Below are 20,567 nucleotides of genomic sequence, written 5' to 3'. Positions count from 1 at the left end.
GTAAACAGAATTCTTGTTTTTGTCTTCACAAACCTATGAAAAGAGTTTCAAATAGAGCTGTAGGAGTACAGGTTCATTTTAACAAGTTTATCAGATCACCATTATGTAATCCAGTATTATATGATCAAAACTAAGAATGTCTCTGTTCAGGTTAATTTTCCTGCAGACAGTATTGACTGATACTGATTCTGGGCATATGCTGTTTCTGTCATTAACAACTTATCTTACATCTGAACTTGGTGAGGCTAGGTTATAGAATACCGAAGACTGAGCAGAATTATTTGGATTGACTTTGACACTTTGGGCAGTTTATTGCCCCTAGACCCAGCAGGAAGCCAGAAACTTGAATGCTGTTTGAACTGATATATCTTGTTGTAAATTGACAATTGCTGGATTATGGTGAATCATTACACATTTATTTTTGCCAGTGATGTAAATTTAAACACAAATAATTTTGCTCGGCTAGGATGGATACAGATTTATTTTACATGTAACATAAAGTTCAAAAGGGTGAATAAAAGTTTGTACTTTTACAAAGCTATAAATATCTATGTTTTAAATGTGTTTGCAGATTTCTCCATTTCAGTTACATGCAAAGTTACCAACACTGCAATCCAACTTCTTATCATCACACATCAGGGTTTGTGATGAATGTATCATCTGTCGTTCGTAAGACTAAGGAGATCACAGATCAACAGGCAAGAGAAAAAAAGAAGCTCTCGCAACATGTGAAACAACTGTAGAGAAACTTTTGGAAGCATCACAACTCAAAGAGAAGAAGGGAATTCTGCTCAGATTGGCAAGTTCAATCCAGAATGCATAGACGTTTGTTACCATGCTTCTTGTTACAAAGTATACAGTAACTGTGTCTATGATGCTAAGCAAACTATTCTTCGACCATTGACTGTATCCTTGGACACTTTCTGTGCAGAAGTAATAGAAAAAAGACTCATCTCAAATGGAGAAGTGCTGAAGAAAAATAATCCAACAAAACTGTTGACACTGTGAAGGAAATAGAAGGACTAGATATCAGTGGCTATCACAATTATCAGTTTATAGGATCACAACCTCTAAAAGTCTGTGGGTCTACTTGTTTGATTTTCATCAAATCTTCAAGAGCATCAGTCTGCAGTCTACATCTCTTATCAACAGAGCTATCCTTTGAAAATGACGGCTAATTGATGACTGTACGCGGTTTCACTAAAATATACCAGGTAGCAAAATGCTGCTACTGTGTTTTACTTCCAGGTAACAAAATAGGATTTTAAATAGCAAATTTGCTACCTCAAAACATTAATAATTTCAAGCACTGTGGAAGCTAATTTTTACTGAATTAAGTTCATTGTAGTAGTAAAATTACATTTTGCCAGACATTTCTCCTGAAATAAAAACTTCTGACAAAAATTTCTGCAGTAAAATAAATTCCACCAGAAATTGCTGCAGAAATAAATTTTCAGAGCAAATTTGTGAGCTCATGAACATGTGAACACACTTGCTCATGAACATGTTGGGTTTATCTGCTTGAGATCTTTACAGTGATATAAAATATGTCTTTGTAGCTCATTACCTTCTGTGTGTCAAGTTATGATTGCTGGCCATTCATAAGCTGTCCCCCTGTGTATGCAACCCACTGAGTCTGTATGTAACATCAGCCCTTAGTGAGTCTGTATGCAACATCAGCCCTTTGTGAGTCTGTATGCGACCCACTGAGAGTCAGTATGCAACATCAGCCCTTTGTGAGTCTGTATGCGATCCACTGAGAATCAGTATGTAACATCAACCCTTTGAGAATCTGTATGCAACCCACAGAGTCTGTATGCAACATCAGCGCTTAGTGAATTATTCGGGATAATGAATTATTCGGGATGATGAATTATTAACACGAAGTACCGAATGAATTCCCACAGTTCATCATTCCCTGAGGGTAACACAGAAAACGTTACTTGTTTGTAAGCAGGATACACTGAAAATAACAGAAGAACACACAGCCAGTCAGAAAACAATACTGTATGTGTGAGGTAAGATAAACATCTACATTTTTGTTATGATGATAACAAGTGTTGTGCCCATCCATGATGACTGGCACTATGTGCAGAATAAAACAAAACAGGTTTCCACAATACCATGCTTGTTGGTGACTGGCTGACCATGTAGTTCACAGTTCTTTCTGCTAGTCAATGACTCTTTTTCCCTGGTTGTTATAATGCAATAATTGTATCTTCTGACTTAATCTTTTAGAAACCAGGGACAGGAACAATGCTGCCAAGCAAGCACACATACTGTTCATTGCATGACTTCTTCAAGTGTCCAGGTATCACAAAAGCAAATGTTTTTATAACATCTTTTCAATAGCTCTGAGCTCTTCTTTGCTGAGAGGGTTCAGCCCAAAACCTTTCATATCCTCCTTATTTTCCAAGTTCCGCAGATTATTGACTTTAGGTTTCAACTTCGTCCTGATATCAGCCAGTTCTTCATCAAGCTGATTATAATCTGGAAATATGATCAAAACAGTTCAGCTGATGCACATATATGCATTAAAACGTTGCTCAACAGATACCCTGCATATAACATAATTGTTTCTTCATCAAACATTTATGCTGTACATATAATATAGCTGTTTCTACATCAGACATTCACACCCTACATATAATGTAGCTGTTTCTACATCTGACATTCACACCCTACATATAATATAGCTGTTCCTACATCTGACATTCACACCCTACATATAACATAGCTGTTTCTACATCTGACATTCATGCCCTGCTTATAATGTACCTGTTTCTACATCTGACACTCACCCTCTACATATAATATAGCTGTTTCTACATCAGACATTCACACCCTACATATAACATAGCTGTTTCTACATCTGACATTCATGCCCTGCTTATAATGTACCTGTTTCTACATCTGACACTCACCCTCTACATATAATATAGCTGTTTCTACATCTGACATTCACACTCTACATATAATATAGCTGTTTCTACATCAGACATTCACACCCTACATATAATATAGCTGTTTCTACATCAGACATTCACACTCTACATATAATATAGCTGTTTCTACATCAGACATTCACACCCTACATATAATATAGCTGTTTCTACATCAGACATTCACACTCTACATATAATATAGCTGTTTCTACATCTGACATTCACACCCTACATATAATATAGCTGTTCCTACATCTGACATTCACACCCTACATATAACATAGCTGTTTCTACATCTGACATTCATGCCCTGCTTATAATGTACCTGTTTCTACATCTGACACTCACCCTCTACATATAATATAGCTGTTTCTACATCAGACATTCACACCCTACATATAACATAGCTGTTTCTACATCTGACATTCATGCCCTGCTTATAATGTACCTGTTTCTACATCTGACACTCACCCTCTACATATAATATAGCTGTTTCTACATCTGACATTCACACTCTACATATAATATAGCTGTTTCTACATCAGACATTCACACCCTACATATAATATAGCTGTTTCTACATCTGACATTCACACTCTACATATAATATAGCTGTTTCTACATCAGACATTCACACCCTACATATAATATAGCTGTTTCTACATCAGACATTCACACTCTACATATAATATAGCTGTTTCTACATCTGACATTCACACCCTACATATAATATAGCTGTTTCTACATCTGACATTCACACCTGCTCATAATATAGCTGTTTCTACATCTGACATTCACACCCTACATATAACATAGCTGTTTCTACATCTGACATTCACACTCTACATATAATATAGCTGTTTCTACATCTGACATTCACACCCTACAAATAATATAGCTGTTTCTACATCTGACATTCACACCCTGCTTATAATGTAGCTGTTTCTACATCTGGACATTCACACCCTGCTTATAATATAGCTGTTTCTACATCAGACATTCACACCCTACATATAATATAGCTGTTTCTACATCTGACATTCACACCCTACATATAATATAGCTGTTTCTACATCAGACATTCACACCCTGTTTATAATATAGCTGTTTCTACATCTGACATTCACATCCTACATATAATATAGCTGTTTCTACATCTGACATTCACACCCTACAAATAATATAGCTGTTTCTACATCTGACATTCACACCCTGCTTATAATGTAGCTGTTTCTACATCTGGACATTCACACCCTGCTTATAATATAGCTGTTTCTACATCAGACATTCACACCCTACATATAATATAGCTGTTTCTACATCTGACATTCACACCCTGCTTATAATGTAGCTGTTTCTACATCTGGACATTCACACCCTGTTTATAATATAGCTGTTTCTACATCTGACATTCACATCCTACATATAATATAGCTGTTTCTACATCTGACACTCACACCCTACATATAATATAGCTGTTTCTACATCAGACATTCACACCCTACATATAATATAGCTGTTTCTACATCAGACACTCACACTCTACATATAATATAGGTGTTTCTACATCAGACATTCACACCTTACATATAATATAGCTGTTTCTACATCTGACATTCACACTCTACATATAATATAGCTGTTTCTACATCAGACATTCACACCCGACATGTAATATAGCTGTTTCTACATCTGACATTCACACCCTGCTTATAATGTAGCTGTTTCTACACCTGACATTCACACTCTACATATAATATAGCTGTTTCTACATCAGACATTCACACCCTACATATAATATAGCTGTTTCTACATCTGACATTCACACCCTGCTCATAATGTAGCTGTTTCTACATCTGGACATTCACACCCTGCTTATAATGAAGACATGGAACATTAAGAGCTCCTGAGTATGCACTACATAAACTGCCAGAACACTCTGGTTCTTTTGTAGTTCCATATCCATACCTTTTTCAAGAAGGATCACAGCTTTCTTGTTCGGCATTTTGATAAACATATTTCCAAAGCACACCCATGACTTTTCACTCTTTGTTGTCTTCTGAAGGGCTCTGAAATGAAATAGTTGTGGATTTACATACCAGTGTGCGAACTGGCTAGTGAATTTTCATGGGTTCATCTGTTTTTTGTGGTATTTACCCTTTTTCATCTGTTGCTTAGTTTCTGTATTCAAATTTCGGGCTAGTGAATTATTTTGTAGGCTGGTAAACTTCAGTTTGCCCAACTAGCTTGCAAATTTGTAACCTATTTCTCACACTGTTACCCAATATTTTTTATGGATAACAGCTTATTTAGTCTCTGAAACAACATTTCTACACACTGTTTCCCAATCTGTACATGCATTAACGTGGCAATCAGTTTCTAACTTTAACATGGCAATTCCCCCTCAAGTTGTATTCAAGTCCCTAAAAAGCAAGGTTAATTTTTGCTAGTTCAAACTTTATAGAAATCAGTTATACATGACTACAAATGACACAAGGACAAGTCTCGGTTTTCCATATTGCTGGAGAAGTACGGACAGTGAACCACAAGCTACCTCAGTTGTGATTTCTGCTTCACAGATCCTGGCTCAGCTGAGGCATGTTACCACAGTCTATTCTAAGATGTTAGAAACATAGCAAGACTCTCATGAGAGACACAACTAGGAAGTTTCTCAAAAAATTCATTTGGAACCTGATTGCCTCTCGTGTCTTGTTCCTCTTCTTATCCAGGTCAATTATTTGTCTACGATCTGCCAACACATCCTCTGCAGCTTCCTCCACAAGTGCCACTTGGTTCAACAGATCCGAAGTTTCCTGAACTGACATAATGTATCCAAACACTGGTTCTCCTGCTCTTCTGGAGAACACAGATACTGTCAAATCTGAACTGTCTCCAAATAATCACCATACAAGAAACTGGAAATTAATATACAAGTACATAACCTCCATCTTGATAAATATGATCAGCACCAAATATTTCCAAATATTACATCATTACAATACACATTTTTAAAAACAACAACAATAGGTTACATTATCAACACTGTATTTACTCAGCGTAACTATTTAAATTTGCATTGGTTCTTAATGGTTAAGTCAAGGCAAAATTAATCGTGACACTGCTTTGCCGAAGTCACAGCAATTCGCACTACATATGTATATATATGTATGTTATCATGCTATTCTAAAAAATAATGCTACACATTTATTTATTGCCAATATCCTGTTCGACAGCTCAACTGCTCAAGGGAGCTTTATTTTTCCCTGCTCATTGGATGTCCATCTCAACTGCCTGGGGATCATACAACTCTTGCAGCCTATTAGGCACACTGAGTTAATGTGGCTTTCCCATCCTTACACGGTACCCATTCACAGCTGGGTAGACTGCACGTTGTTGTACCTGCACCTAGGTGTTTGCACGTATTCATGTGGCCACCATCCAATCATCTACCTACGGTGTCGTGGGTTCTTTTAAGTACACCAGGTTGTGTACTGTACACTAGGGGTTGTGACAACACGGAGAGAGTCTGCACACAAAGTTGACTCCAAAGTCAAACTGCGGGTCACAGGTGGGCTTGATTCCGGCACCTGTGAGCTTGCTGGATTAGTAGCCTGGCGACTTAGACAGCTCTCCACCGTGACAAAGATATTAGTTTCCCATTACTCATTCCCAGCTTAAAGTGAGCAATAGAGAAAGAGTTCTGCCTGTAACACCCTCTTTTCACATAATAAATTTGTCCTGGTTAAATATTCCAACACTGAAAAAAGTTCACTGACTGTTTTTATACCTGTTCTAGTTTACTAAATGCATATTTAGAGTGAAGTTTGTTTTGTAATTTTGGTTTTTGTGGGTGGGGGTGTTGGGGACGGGTGAAACTCACACCGAGCCATAGATTTAAGGCAAAGGGCCAAACTTCTAGAAAATTGTAAGATTAGAAGAAATGCAATTTGCCTGTTGGTGGGGCTTGCAGTGAATTCACAGACAAGGACTGGTTCATAGATGTGGAAATCCGGTGGATTCATAGACGTGATTGAGCGGTGGATTTGTAGACGTTACCAAAGTGGGGAACATTCAACATCATTGATGATGAAAATTGATATTATGACATAAGTGTAAACCAAAAGTGTTTGTGGTATGTAAAATAAAAAAATATATTAGGTACGTATGATCGGTATTGTACACAGACATGATTAGCAGCAGGCCTGGTCCGACAAATTCTTCTGCCCATGGGATGCTAATATACTAATCAAAGTTTTGTGAAATAAAGAAAAAATATGTATGTAAGTATTCAACTACAGAGACAAACCCAGAAGTAGAGGTGGAGAAGAAAGTGGGTGGGTCACCAACAAATAATTAACAAAGCACTTGAAAACGCACAAGTATTTCCCAATGAAAACAACTCGCTGCTTCCTATTTAACATTCACAACAACGGAATTCATCAACATTCAGCTGTACAGACACAAGCCAAGACCCCAGCTTACATCACATTACTGGGCCAGTGCTGGCATCGTTCTGGCCTGTACCATTGGACCAGTGCTTATTTTCCTTCAGTGGCCCCTTACAGGCAAAACTGTACCAGGCCACGTATGGATGGTTATCGTAAACACAACACCACAAGGCTGTACTGGCCCAGTACAGACAGTGCACTTCCTCTCTGGGGAATTGTGGGAGATTATCTCAGGACCATGTCGTCTACTCTAAAGAGGTGGCCAAAAGGTAAAGGTTGACACTTTCCATATTTCTGAGTGTAAACTGATGTAATGTGACTCTAAATAGTAACAGTCTTTGTTTTGAATCACTTGTAGAGACTACTTTTGCTACTCACATTAAGTGTTGACCTAACTTTTGAATAATAACATGCAGCAAATTTAGAAAATTTTAAATATTCAGTCATTCATCATATATGCCATGTTTTTAGATCACACAAAACCTATTTGCATATCTAATTCAAAGACATAAGTTCAGTACAGGAGGAAATAAACTTACCTGGATAAACTTGTGTTTTGTTTTGTTTTTGTCATTCCGATTATTTTTGTTGGTATCAGCTTGTTTTAAACTGTAGAAACAGTATCTAACTTACAACCAGGTGCCAGTCAAAATGTAAAGGGCCAATTAGGCAACAGTGTACTGGGCCAGTTCAACGCCAGTGTGCAAAATACTACAGGCCCAGTTCCTGAATGCCTTATATGGGCATGACGCTCTGACTTCACTGGGCCAGTACTGGCCCAGTTCCGTGCAGTCTAAGTAAACTTAGTCTCAGTTTTAAATTCGTTACACTCCACCACTGAGTCTAACAAACCCTAGTAGAAGGTCCCGTCAGGTAACCTTTTAGCGACCTATGACTGTCCAATCAAATGCGAGACAATTAAATAGATTTAACCAATCAGACAAGGTAAGGATCAGAGGGACTTACAAAATATTCAGTTCACTGACACAGATCTCTCCGCAAACAAAAATCCACATATAACAGTTGTTTGACCTGCAGTATATACCCTTTGGGGTTTCTGTTGACACAGTTACCATTTGCTAATATTTCCGTAAGATGACATCCTTGAACATTGCCAAACACACTATTTTCAACGACTGTTTACTCACCGTTGTCATGGTTGTAAAGTGTGCCATGTGCATCACCTGGAAGCGATTATACGCTAAATTGCATTTGGAACTGTTTGGGTACGAACCCTTTCAAGATAAAAAGTTCAAAAGGTATGTGCGAATGTCTACTTTCCAATTTGGTAAGCTGTGTTCTGATTGGTCAATCTCAAAGGTTACCTGACGCGACTTCCCATGTTGGACTTTGTTAGACTCAGTAGTGGCTAAGTTTACTTAGACTGAGTAATGTGATGATGGCTGGGGAGGTAGCACTGGAGAAGAAGGATAAGGTAGGTGGGTCACCGCCAAAGTAATTAACAAAACATAATTAAAACAACTCACCACTTCCTAATTAACACTCACATCTAAGAGCTTCATATCACTGAAAACAAAGCAAAACAACTTTGTTATACACAAACCTAGAGATTTACCATAATTCATATGCTTACAAAATAGTATTATTCAAGTATATATACACGACTACGAAATCACCGTCTATGAAATAGTCTGGATTACGAATTCACCGCGTCTATAGTCTGTTTGGCTCAAAAGCAGATGGATGAATTAAAGCCTAGCTGATAAGCATAAACCTAGGAAAAGAAAATTGAAATCTGTCTCCCAAAACAATGACTCTGATGATACAGAAGGCATTTCATTGTTTAGTCATGGGAAAAGGGAGAAGACAAAGGAGAACAGAGAGGCCATGGAGAACACAATTGTAATTAGTAGTGACTGTTCAAGTAGTGACCATGCTAAAAGATCTAACCCATACAAGAACTCTTCCCATGATTATATTTTAATAGATTCTGACAGTAGTGTTGATGATACAAAGATGAGATCAAACTATGGAGAAAAGGTTGTTGTTGAAATGGATAGTGTTCAACTAAACACTAGTGTTATCACTTGGAAAGCTAATAAACATAACATACTCAATGAAACACTGATTATAATCAGAACATCATGCCAACTTTGTGAGTTTTTTGCAGAGTATGTTTTCCTTAAAAAAAATGTTTTACACTATCATTAAAATATTGACACAGTTCACTATTTGTTACGAGACAGGAGTGAAGAGAAAGGGACAGCCAGGTGTGCGAGAAAGCATGGAGACAGCACAGCACAGGTTAATGAATAAATAACGTTCTCGGCACTTGTGCAGGTGCTTTTGGCTGTGTTAGGACAAAAATTCTGCAAAACCTCACAAAGTTGGCATGATGTTTAGATTACGGTCACCGTTTCAATGATGCTCATTTATCTTTACTAGTTTTCGAGTTGCATTGCTATTCATCGGTCCACTTTTGAGCCATACGAACTAATTCAGCTTACGCCGCCTCCCGTTAGCGGTGAGCGAAAACTGGTGACACCAAGGTGTCATACGTTCCATGCCGAGACAGAAGCAGTCGACAGGAGCAACAGTTATTTATTTCAAAACCCTATAGCATACAGCTGATCAGTCTAAACTGACATTTTCACAGTGCCATTAAATAAACAGTTTTTAAGCATCAAACCTCTTTTCCTCGATACTTCTGAGGGGAATCTGTACCGGAAGTTGAACGTGTCGGTGGGAGTGCTCTCCCTTTTAAGTTTCACCACAACCACACGTGAAAAGATCCAGTATTGGTAAGCAAGCAGTCAGAGGCGTAGAATCAATTATAATTAAGAAAATAATGTATCATTGTTTAATTATGGTGAAATAGGAATTGTATGTGAAATTCGACCCGAAAAACAATATTTCGAACGTAGCAAAATACCTGATGCTAACTACATCGTATATATGGTAATAAATATTAAATGTAAGACTAAGAGTCGGGGTGTTACGAATATCCCATACGTTTTGATGGCCTTTCAGCATATTTCGTCTTTGACTAACTCGAAAATGTAAAACAAATATATTCATTACAAGGGTTTATCACAATTTTGTCAGATAAATTAGTCCATGTTTGTTTACGGTAGATCCCAGAACGGCTCCATAGGTCTCTTTTGGTTTTAGACGATGATAATAACATTCAATGTATTAACGTCAATATGCCCATCCACAATATTCTACAACCTACCATATAAGATTTAAAACCAAAACAATAGTCTGATCTTCCAGATTCCCATCACTTCTCATCTCTTGTCTTAAACTTACTTCAGTAAAACGTCGTAGACAAATATATGTGAATTCTTCTTTCAGTTTTCTTCATGTAGTAAAATGCTAAACGTAGATATGTAAAAATTAATCATGATCACAATACCGAGGATTTAGAAAAACTACTCCAACTTCCAATTATTGTAATTTGGTCTTATTGACCAATGTGGTTTCAGTTTTCATTGTAGCTTTCAGTATCTATTATATTTGATTTCAGAACACAAAGATGCAGAGCCAGACCTTTGAACTTCAGGATGACCAGGATGAGTCAGATGAACAGGATTTAGATGAATTTGAAATTGAATGTATGCTGTACAGTCAACTTCATCATGACCAGACAAACGACACACACATCTCTGAAGATGACCATACGCAGCTTTTTAACTCAAATGGTTTAGATGTAAACATTGAAACATTTCATAAGAATGATACCATATCTGACAAACCATCAACAACCGGTTCTTCCACGTCTGTGTCAAACCTCCTTGGTTTGCCTGTGTGTGCCATTCAACACATGATCTACAGAAACAAGAATGACGGGTCAAGCAGTGCCAGTTTAGCTAATAAGCGTAAACCTAGGAAAAGAAAATTGAAATCTGTCTCCCAAAACAATGACTCTGATGATACAGAAGGCATTTCATTGTTTAGTCATGGGAAAAGGGAGAAGACAAAGGAGAACAGAGAGGCCATGGAGAACACAATTGTAATTAGTAGTGACTGTTCAAGTAGTGACCATGCTAAAAGATCTAAACCATACAAGAACTCTTCCCATGATTATATTTTAATAGATTCTGACAGTAGTGTTGATGATACAAAGATGAGGTCATATTATGGAGAAAAGGTTGTTGTTGAAATGGATAGTGTTCTTGAACCAAACACAAGTGTTATCAGTTTGAGTTCATCAGAGAGTGACAGCTGGGATGATATGACTTCTAGTGACACCAACTCCAGCACTGATGTACCACATATACAGGTCAACTTTAGACAAGGCAGCCTAACTCAGAGGATCAAAGATGGTAAGAACTTACATAGCTGTGGCATTATTAAGATACGTTATTGGCAGCCTCTGATCAATAGTTGAGTCTGGGCCATGTAGACTAACAAAGTACATCTTCTAGCCTGAGGAATAATAGCATATACAATCGAAGCCCGTTTACTCGGACCCCACGTATGTGGAAACTCCGCCTTCCGGATGATTTTTATGTGAAACGAAACTTACGTTCAGTAATAGTACTCGCTTCACCGGACCCTGCACTTCTGGATCCAGACGGCATATTTTCAAACCATTCCCATAGATTTCCCGCACAACTAAGTGCATTCATTCTTCATCTATCAGTACGCATTTGATGTGATTTGTTTAATTACCCATCAAAACAGTAGGGACGCGTGTCACTCAAGTTGTTAATTAGGATTTGGCGAGTGTGGAAACATCTTCTCAGTAATGAAAACACATGTTAAGTAGGATTATGGTTAGATACACTGCAATTCTAGTACTGTACATAATACTTTTACATCAACCCCTACTATCTGTTGTTATGCAAGTTAAAAATACCCTGCCACATGATCTAAGTCATGTGTCACATGATTTAAGTCATGTGATCCCGTTTGGAAGTTTACTTTGTGCAGGCAGCACATGGAAAAACAGCACACACAGTAGTGTACTAAATAAACTGCTTATAAACCCAGAATATTGACATAAGTTAACAAGGACTAAAGCATGCCTTAATGCTGTGATTGTATCAGGAGAAGGACATGATCCAGACAAGTGGAAGATCAACCAACAAGATCGCTTGGGTAATGTTGGTGGCATGTCAAGAGGTCAAGGGTCATTAGGTGGGAGATTTGGTGGTGCAGGACTGGGAGGAAGGTACTACCGGCCATCTTCTGTCAAATGTTTGAATTGCAATGAAGTTGGCCATCTGTCTAAAGACTGTCCAAGACCAAAGGTGGGATGCAGTTCTTACTTGTTTAAAACGATTAATGTTTCATATTAATTTGAAATATCAGTATTATGCTTTCATAATTTGTCATGGCAGACAAAATTATGTTGGAAGAGTTTGTAGACAAACCAGTTTTTATAATTAATGTCAAGTGTGATTCATTTTATCAAATACAGATAAATCTGGAATGGAACTTAACCCTGTAACATTGATTATTCATTTTATTGATACACATAAAAACTTTGAAATTTGTTTAACTCAAAAGTCCTACCCATCTGATACATGGCATAAACAATCCAAACCATTGTGTCTCTAATGACTGGTCACTCAAGTCTGAGTTAACTTATACATAGCTACCAAGGATACCATATTGAAAAGACCTTTTCCCAGCTTCATCCACTTCTGCATGCATTGTAAATGCAATTTTAGTACACTGTGATCATGATAATGTGACATGAGGAATATCAGAATCTGTAATTGTATTGTGATTTTGTGAGTGTTGTTTTTGGTAATACTGACATTTGAACTAGCTACAACCTTTGGTCTATGCAAGTTTTTCAATTCTCTTCACTAGATGACTATTTGCGCCAATTTTTAATACTTTCATAAAGATTTATTTCCCACTTTTTTTTTCAGAAATCCCAGATCTGTATATTTTGTGGTTACACAGGACACTTCTACCGTAATTGTCCTCAGTCGCTGTGTTACAACTGTAATCAGCCTGGTCATACTGCCAGGCAATGCGAGGCCCCTCGGCAGAAGCTGCACTGGAAGTGTTTCCGCTGTGACATGTTTGGCCACTCTCATGAGGTACGACACTTAACTACAACTATCTAAGGTAATGTATCACTTAAGTCATGATCTTAGGTATCAATGTGTGCAAACTGATGCTGTCATACTGAGCATATGTTTTGTTGAGGGTGTTTTTAATTTTTTTTTGTCAGGAGATACTTAACAATTGAACAAAATATGTTATTTTCCTTATCCTGACTCAGACTTATCGCTTTATCCCCTTTTCCTTCAGAGTGTTGAGTGGAAAATTTTATCCCTGTCTTTCCCAGAACAGTCAAAAACTTACTTACCCAACAGGGCCTCTTTGCCTCCATCCTACCATATGTCCCATGTGAGGAAAAGGAGATAAAACAATAAGTTGAAGTCAAGATATATACAGGCCCCTCTAAGTAACTGAAGTAATTACAGCAAATTTGAAGGAATTGCATCTCAAATGTTAACGAACGCAGCCCACAGTTGCAGCGAAACAGTTGCAGCGATATCGGTAGTTTAGCGGTAATAACAGAAACACATCGGCCCTATTGGAAGCAATGTCGGTAATACTGGAAACACGCTCGGCCATCTTCAGAGATTTTTCGGTTGTGAGAAACTCATGCAGCAAAACATGGCATCGTTGGAAGAACCACCCGTCTCGGTGAGTTTTGTTTTTAGTTCCTACTATTGCATTTTTATACTAATCCATCTTTGACCACCCGTGTTGAATGCGTTTAGGTATGAGGTGTTGTCGGGGCAATAGCTTATGTTTTTAGGAAAAGATTGTCACTGCAGAAGAGTGTCACAAGTCATGCCGCTGGAGGTTGTTTACATCTGAACATCGAAGTCATGCCGATGATTACGAACATCATGAGTGTGCACCATTAAGAAGTTTATGAGCCAAAATTTTTCTTCATATGAAGTGCAACTGACAAATTTAAACACATTTTACAAAACATTGATGTTATATCTAGCGCACGTTTGTAATCATCGGCACAACTTCAATGTTCAGATGTAAACAACCTCCAGGGGCATGACTTGTGACACTCTTCTGCAGTGACAATCTTTTCCTAAAAACATAAGCTATTGCCCCGACAACACCTCATACCTAAACGCATTCAACACGGGTGGTCAAAGATGGATAAGTATAAAAATGTAATAGTAGGAACTAAAAACAAAACTCACCGAGACGGGTGGTTCTTCCAACGACGCCATGTTTTGCTGAGTGAATTTCCGCTCATGACCGAAAAATCTCTGAAGATGGCCAAGCGTGTTTCCAGTATTACCGACATTGCTTCTGATAGGGGCGATGTGTTTCTGTTATTACCGCTGAACTAACGATATCGCTGCAATTGATTTGCGAGTGGGCTGCGTTTGTTTACATTTGAGATGCAATTTCTTCAAATTTGCTGCAATTCCTTCAATTACTAAGGGGGGCCTGATATATAAAATATCAATTTTATCATAAAAATTACATATTAGTATTTATGATGACCTTTGTTTTTGTAGAACTGCACTGACCACTGGAGGCAATTTCACTTGACGGTAATTATGACCACAAGTAATAAACTATCCCCATCATGTCATGAATCCATATGGCCTTATACACTGTTCATTGTTTACCTCATTTTCTAAGATGCTGCTATTCAGAATTGCGCTCACATTTGTGATAAATTCCACTAGTTTCTCAGCATGACTCCAGTAGCAAGGAAAGCTGTGGTTGCTGAGTTCCCTCATCCATTCATTGTTCAGTAGTTATTCAGTATGTCCAGGGATGGCAGGTCAGTCATATGTGCCAAAGCCAGTGTGTGAAATAAGGCCCACCCGGTGGCCCAAGACGAGCTAGGTTTCTGATGAGCGGTCTAAATGTGCAACTAGTCAGCCTGACAATATGGTGCAAATTTTAGATGTTCTGTACAACTGAGTAAATTTACCATTATCTCAGTCTCAGGACAGGTTAAATCCATTTTTGATGTCTGGATGAGCTTTTAACTTATATTATACATGGCCAATGCACTCATTGAAAAGTTTTCTTCTTGGACTGGCTACAAGTCTGAAGCTATTCTTAATACCTATTTACCTGTGCTTATCTCTTCCATGATCAGTTACCTGGAAATATGTATTGTTTACTTTAACGAGAGTGAACTGTGATTAACGATTCCCGGTAGAGATTGAAAATTAGTGTAGGCTTGTTTCAGTGAGTGTAACTTATAATAGTAACTTGTAGCTTTTGTGAAATTGTGAGAGTCATTCTTGAAGTTGTATCATTAGAGATGAACATCAAACTGTGATGCTGTATCCAGAGGGCTAGCTTCAGGATAACTGTCATTATTATCACTGTTGTATTGCAGACATCTGTGAAGCAACTATGTCCATCAAGAGGTCAGTCTGATGTCACCAACAAGAGAAGATACTGCTACAACTGTGGAAGCAGGAAGCATTATGGCTTCGTAAGTTGTGTCTCATCGTTATGCACTGTAGAGCAACATCTGATTCTGTTGTAGAGCTATACACAGCAGAATGACACCTGATTCTGTTGTAGAGCTATACACAGCAGAACGACTCCTGATTCTGTTCTAGTGAAGGCCTGATGTATTAGAATCAGGTTGTCTTTGTTAGATTTGTGTCTTAATAAGAAAACTCACGAGAAACAAATTGTTTTCATCTTGCCTAACCCTGAAGAATACAATGCATGTGTGTCCCAATGTTTTTTATGTGACAGGAGTGTGAAAAGAGTAGGATCGACAGTCATTCAATGGCCACCTACCCTTTAGTTGCTCGGTATGACAAGAGGAAAGTCTTGAAGCCATTGATGATTGGAGGTAGGTCTTTTTCAAAGTATCTGAAGGAAATTAGAGCCAAGAAGAAAACAGAAATGGAAATTCTCAGGTGATCTTAGGTTAATTTTCTCTGAAAAGACTTTTAAAACATATCAAAGAAACAAAATCAACAAAACTGGATATCTACAATCTTTTTATATATTGGCACAAAAACAAGGTTCCACTCATGTAACAGACAGACCTGGTATGCTATTTATAATGATAAGATTTTCATGAACATAATATGTGAAAGATAAGTATGATAAGTGAAGATAATAGTGTATGGAAGTGTGCAGACAGTCTTACGTTCCAGGCTAGAGTAGGTCCTTGGCATCGTAAGACTGATGTGTATCTTCATGGTCCGACTGTGACTTGCTCAACAGTGTGTCAGCATCCTCAGACAGCTGTCACTGTAAAACTACTCACTGTTTTTGTCTGGTACAGATTCAGTCACTTGAAGGGTGCTGCTGTACGGCTGTAATTTTACTGAGAGAGAATGAGAGCAAACATCATGTATTTATTGCAGCACACCGAGAGAGTGCCAATTTCCCAGCTGCAGCAGAAAACCTAACAAAACTGAAAAAAAACAAACTCCAAAAATTAACATCCACAAAATCCTTGGAATATCACTCTGTGAAGCTTAAGTCATCCAACATGAACAGTGCACGTACATTCATATCAAGGAAAGTTTCTGCCCTTGTGCCTGAGGAATGGAGAACAGCCAAGTCAGCTAAGAAAAACAAGAACAGTGGTAGAAAGAAGAAATTTGAAGGCAGCTACACAAGTTTCTCTGATATAGGCAAACCTGTTAAGATGGGAAAGAAGAAGAAAAAGAAGACTGAGAAGTGGAGAAATAAACAAAGTAAGTCCAACCGTGTATGTATTAGACACTGAACTGAGATCCAAGCTGGCGCGACATTAAACAGTTTGTTGATATGTTTGAGTAGTGTAATGTTCCATGCTCAAAGTAAAGTATGAGGATGATCCATTTCTACTTCACCAGTCTCAGGAGAAGAGTGTATTAATGTTCAGTGAGTACCAGTATATTAGGAGATAGAGTCTTGAAATTTGAAATTCATAATTTCAGGCGTCAAAATTCCAGTTTTGAGAACTTGCAGCTATTCTCAACCACTGTACTCATCAAACTGAAGACCTGGGTTTGAGTCCCCACATGCATAGATTGTGTGAAGCCCATTGCTGGTGTCCCTGATATTGCTGGAATATTACAAAACAGGGCTTAAAATTACTCACTCAACTGCTCACTCACCCAGACTGGGGGTTTGGTATTCCGAACTGCAGCATTTCCAAAGTACAAACAATACAGAACACTCTGTAATTGTAATTCTGAGATCAAAATGCTTGCAAGAACAAGTAAGCTACATGTTTGATATACTGCCATCATGCATATCAACTGTGACATGCCAATGTAAGTGAGACATGCCACACTGTTTGGATGAGTGGCCCATGCGTCTCGGGCATCATAATTCGCCGTGCAGAGTTACCTCCCTTGGGGAACCTGTGATTATGCAATGGAATCCTTGTTCTCCACAATTCTGCTTCTGAGTTTGTCAGCACCACAGCATTGTAAACATCAGACACCAGCACTTCACTCTTCCATGGCACATTAGGCTCACACACCATAGTATTGTGTGCATGAGTTTGATTTTACACCACTTTCAGCAATATTCCACCAATATTTTGGTGGGGGAAACCAGAAATGGGTTTCAGACATTGTATCCATGTGTGAAATCGAACCAGGGTCTTTGGTGTGATAAATAAACTATTTAAGCACCTTTTTCAAGTCTGCCCCTTCCATGATATAAGTGGTATACTGTTCAAAGTGATAAATCCAACTCATTCACCCTCTCACTCACACTGCAAAGTATTCCAAAATAACATGTTTACAAATGTTGTTCAAATTCCAAAATTCATTCTCCAATCCTCCCAGTGTCTATCCTAGATGTTTTAGTGTATAGGATCTCAGTTACACTGGGATACACTGGACCCACCATTTAGCACAGAAGCCTAATTTCAGAACTAACATTAACTCTTCCATTGGTGTTATCACCAGCTGAACACACAGTTTCATGAATACACGATGCCATTTAGAAACTGGTCAAATGCAACATATGTCATATTTGGGATTTCACTTTCTTAGTAAAGTACACATTCTAGTACTTTTTTGGTTGAGGCCCATCCGGGATTCGAACCCGCACCATCAGAGTCAGTATTCTAGACTGCGTACTTTGTGTACCCCTCTGATGAGTGTACATTGGCACGGTTCCCACGGCTGAAAGCTTGATTACACGATGCCATTTTGTGGAAGTCATGGTGGCTGAGCAGGCTAGACCGCTGACTTTGTGTGCTGGCGATTAGGTGCCTGACTCTGGGGGTGCGTGTTCGAATCCCAGATGGGAGTCAACCGAAAAAGTACTAGAATTTGTACTTTACTAAGAAAGTGAAATCCCAACCATGACATATGTTGCATTTGACCACTTGCTAAATGGCATCGTGTAATCATAGCTTTCAGCCGTGGGAGCCGTGCCAATTTACACTTATCAGAGGGGTACACAAAGTGCGCAGTCTAGACTACCAGTTGTCAGACTTTCATTTTGTGGAAGTCGCGGTGGCTAAGCGGGCTAGACGGCTTACTTTGTGTGCTGGTGATTAGGTGCCTAATTCTGATGGTGCGGGTTCGAATCTTTGATGGGACTCAACCAAAAAAGTACTAGAATGTGTACTTTACTAAGAAAGTGAAATCCCAAATATGACATATGTTACACGGTTTCATATTAGTTATTTGTATGGACAGCTGTTTTATGGCAATGTTCCATCTGAATCTCTTGTTGTGGATGGTTCCAGGTTAGTTGTTTATTACCAAAAATGTATGGTTGGTTATTTGTTCATAATTTTTCTCAACAGCGCCTGAGTTGCCCAGCACGATGTCTCCAAACAGATGTGGGTTCAGACTGTCCAAAGCTGTGAGAGCAAAGATGATGAAAGGAAACAGATGAAATTCAAACTGATTAATTGTCCATGTCTTTCAACTTTGTCTGAAGAGTCAGTTGCCATAATTATGTGCATAATTTAAATTGTGTATGAAGCCTCATCAATGTTTGTTGTGTATGTTGTCAATGAGCTTAAGTTTTTGTTACAGTTTACTCAGAAGAGCACTTCATACAGCATTCGTTCAGTACTGATGCCTCCTTTGGGATTCAGGGGGGATGTTGAGGTAACTAAATGGTTAAATGGTTTAGTTCCCCACATGGGTACAGTGTGTGAGTCCATTTCCGGTGTCACCCGCAGTGACATTACCGGAACATTGCAAACAGCTGGATAAAACCATACTCACTTAATTGTGATTCAAGGCACAATTCATCCAAAGCACATGTACTCCATCTTTATCTCGAGTGCTGATTAAACATGCCATGGGTGTCATCATATCTCAACTTTCAGTCACATGTTTGCTAGGTCGAGACTTGATTATGTACAAGCCACAATGGTCACCCTAAAATCATGATTCAAGGGATATGCCTGAATATACAATTGACAGGTTAGAGTGAGTGAGTGAGTGAGTTTGGTTTTACGCCGCTTTTAGCAATATTCCAGCGATATCACGGCGCGGGACACCAGAAAATGGGCCTCACACATTGTACCCATGTGGGGAATCGAACCCGGGTCTTCGGCGTGACGAGCGAACGCTTAAACCACTAGACTACCCCACCGCCCGACAGGTTAGAGATCTCATGCATGTACAATGAAACACACCTGACCATTCAGACAGTGTAGGTGATTTACCTGGACATTCACCTGCGAGTGGAATATATTGAGAACACACCTGAATATATTTGCTATATGCAGAGAAACACACTTATCAGTGTTGATGATATGTTCTACAAACATGAAGTATGGGAACACCCTAAAATTAGATAGTCTGGTATAAAGTTAAACATGCTGAGGTCATTTATACTCAAGGGTTAATGCAACCTTCGTGTGCTTAATGGGTACTTTAAACAATTGAAGCAACTGATTGAATACTCATTGAAATGAAACATTCTTAAAATAAAGCAAAAAACAAGGGTGTTGAAACACACCAACACGTTTGATTCCAACACCCAAACAGAAATGCCTAGTGGATGTGAAAGACAGACATCCCATACAGCTAGTATACAAGGAAACAAACCCAACAGTGTTGGTGATATAGATGAAAGACAGTATTCATGATATGCAGGGAAAGCTTACCATGGGCCTGTTTCACAAGGTGATGGTAGCACTAAGACTGTCGTAAGTCCTATGTCAAAGTATGGGAGTTACGATCACCTTAGCACTAAGGTCACTGTGAAATTGGGGAATCACACATGACGATGTCAGGGATGT

At 38.5% G+C, this 20,567-nt stretch overlaps 2 protein-coding genes across 2 annotated transcripts; one reads left to right on the top strand and one right to left on the bottom strand.

Annotated features, from left to right (window-relative positions):
* Positions 1 to 1,995: 1,995 nt before the first annotated feature.
* LOC137284390 (p53 and DNA damage-regulated protein 1-like) lies at positions 1,996 to 10,104 on the bottom strand. The gene is made up of 5 exons (XM_067816176.1): positions 10,044 to 10,104; positions 8,881 to 8,920; positions 5,637 to 5,860; positions 4,914 to 5,014; positions 1,996 to 2,490 (listed from the first exon to the last, which is right to left on the bottom strand). The coding sequence occupies exons 3-5, from the start codon at positions 5,768 to 5,770 to the stop codon at positions 2,333 to 2,335; spliced, it is 393 nt and encodes a 130-aa protein (XP_067672277.1). The 5' UTR covers positions 5,771 to 5,860; positions 8,881 to 8,920; positions 10,044 to 10,104; the 3' UTR covers positions 1,996 to 2,332.
* Positions 10,091 to 19,300, top strand: LOC137284388 (zinc finger CCHC domain-containing protein 7-like). The gene is made up of 9 exons (XM_067816174.1): positions 10,091 to 10,155; positions 10,884 to 11,682; positions 12,410 to 12,612; positions 13,243 to 13,416; positions 14,881 to 14,916; positions 15,723 to 15,821; positions 16,094 to 16,193; positions 16,717 to 17,052; positions 19,113 to 19,300. The coding sequence occupies exons 2-9, from the start codon at positions 10,893 to 10,895 to the stop codon at positions 19,202 to 19,204; spliced, it is 1,830 nt and encodes a 609-aa protein (XP_067672275.1). The 5' UTR covers positions 10,091 to 10,155; positions 10,884 to 10,892; the 3' UTR covers positions 19,205 to 19,300.
* The last annotated feature ends 1,267 nt before the right edge of the window (positions 19,301 to 20,567 follow it).

This window comes from Haliotis asinina, chromosome 5 (genome assembly GCF_037392515.1).
Source record: "Haliotis asinina isolate JCU_RB_2024 chromosome 5, JCU_Hal_asi_v2, whole genome shotgun sequence".
Taxonomy (NCBI): Eukaryota; Metazoa; Mollusca; class Gastropoda; order Lepetellida; family Haliotidae; genus Haliotis; species Haliotis asinina.
The sequence above is the reverse complement of the archived record's forward strand: the minus strand, read 5'-3'. Positions and strand labels throughout refer to the sequence as shown.

Coding starts and splice junctions, on each gene's coding strand:
- LOC137284390 (XM_067816176.1), bottom strand. CDS start 5,770: ATGTCAGTTCAGGAAACTTCGGATCTGTTGAACCAAGTGGCACTTGTG. Junction 5,015..5,636: donor AAGACACGAGAGGCAATCAG/GTTCCAAATGAA, acceptor ATTTCATTTCAG/AGCCCTTCAGAAGACAACAA. Junction 2,491..4,913: donor TGTGATCCTTCTTGAAAAAG/GTATGGATATGG, acceptor TCATATTTCCAG/ATTATAATCAGCTTGATGAA.
- LOC137284388 (XM_067816174.1), top strand. CDS start 10,893: ATGCAGAGCCAGACCTTTGAACTTCAGGATGACCAGGATGAGTCAGAT. Junction 14,917..15,722: donor GGAGGCAATTTCACTTGACG/GTAATTATGACC, acceptor GTTGTATTGCAG/ACATCTGTGAAGCAACTATG. Junction 17,053..19,112: donor GAAGTGGAGAAATAAACAAA/GTAAGTCCAACC, acceptor TTTTCTCAACAG/CGCCTGAGTTGCCCAGCACG.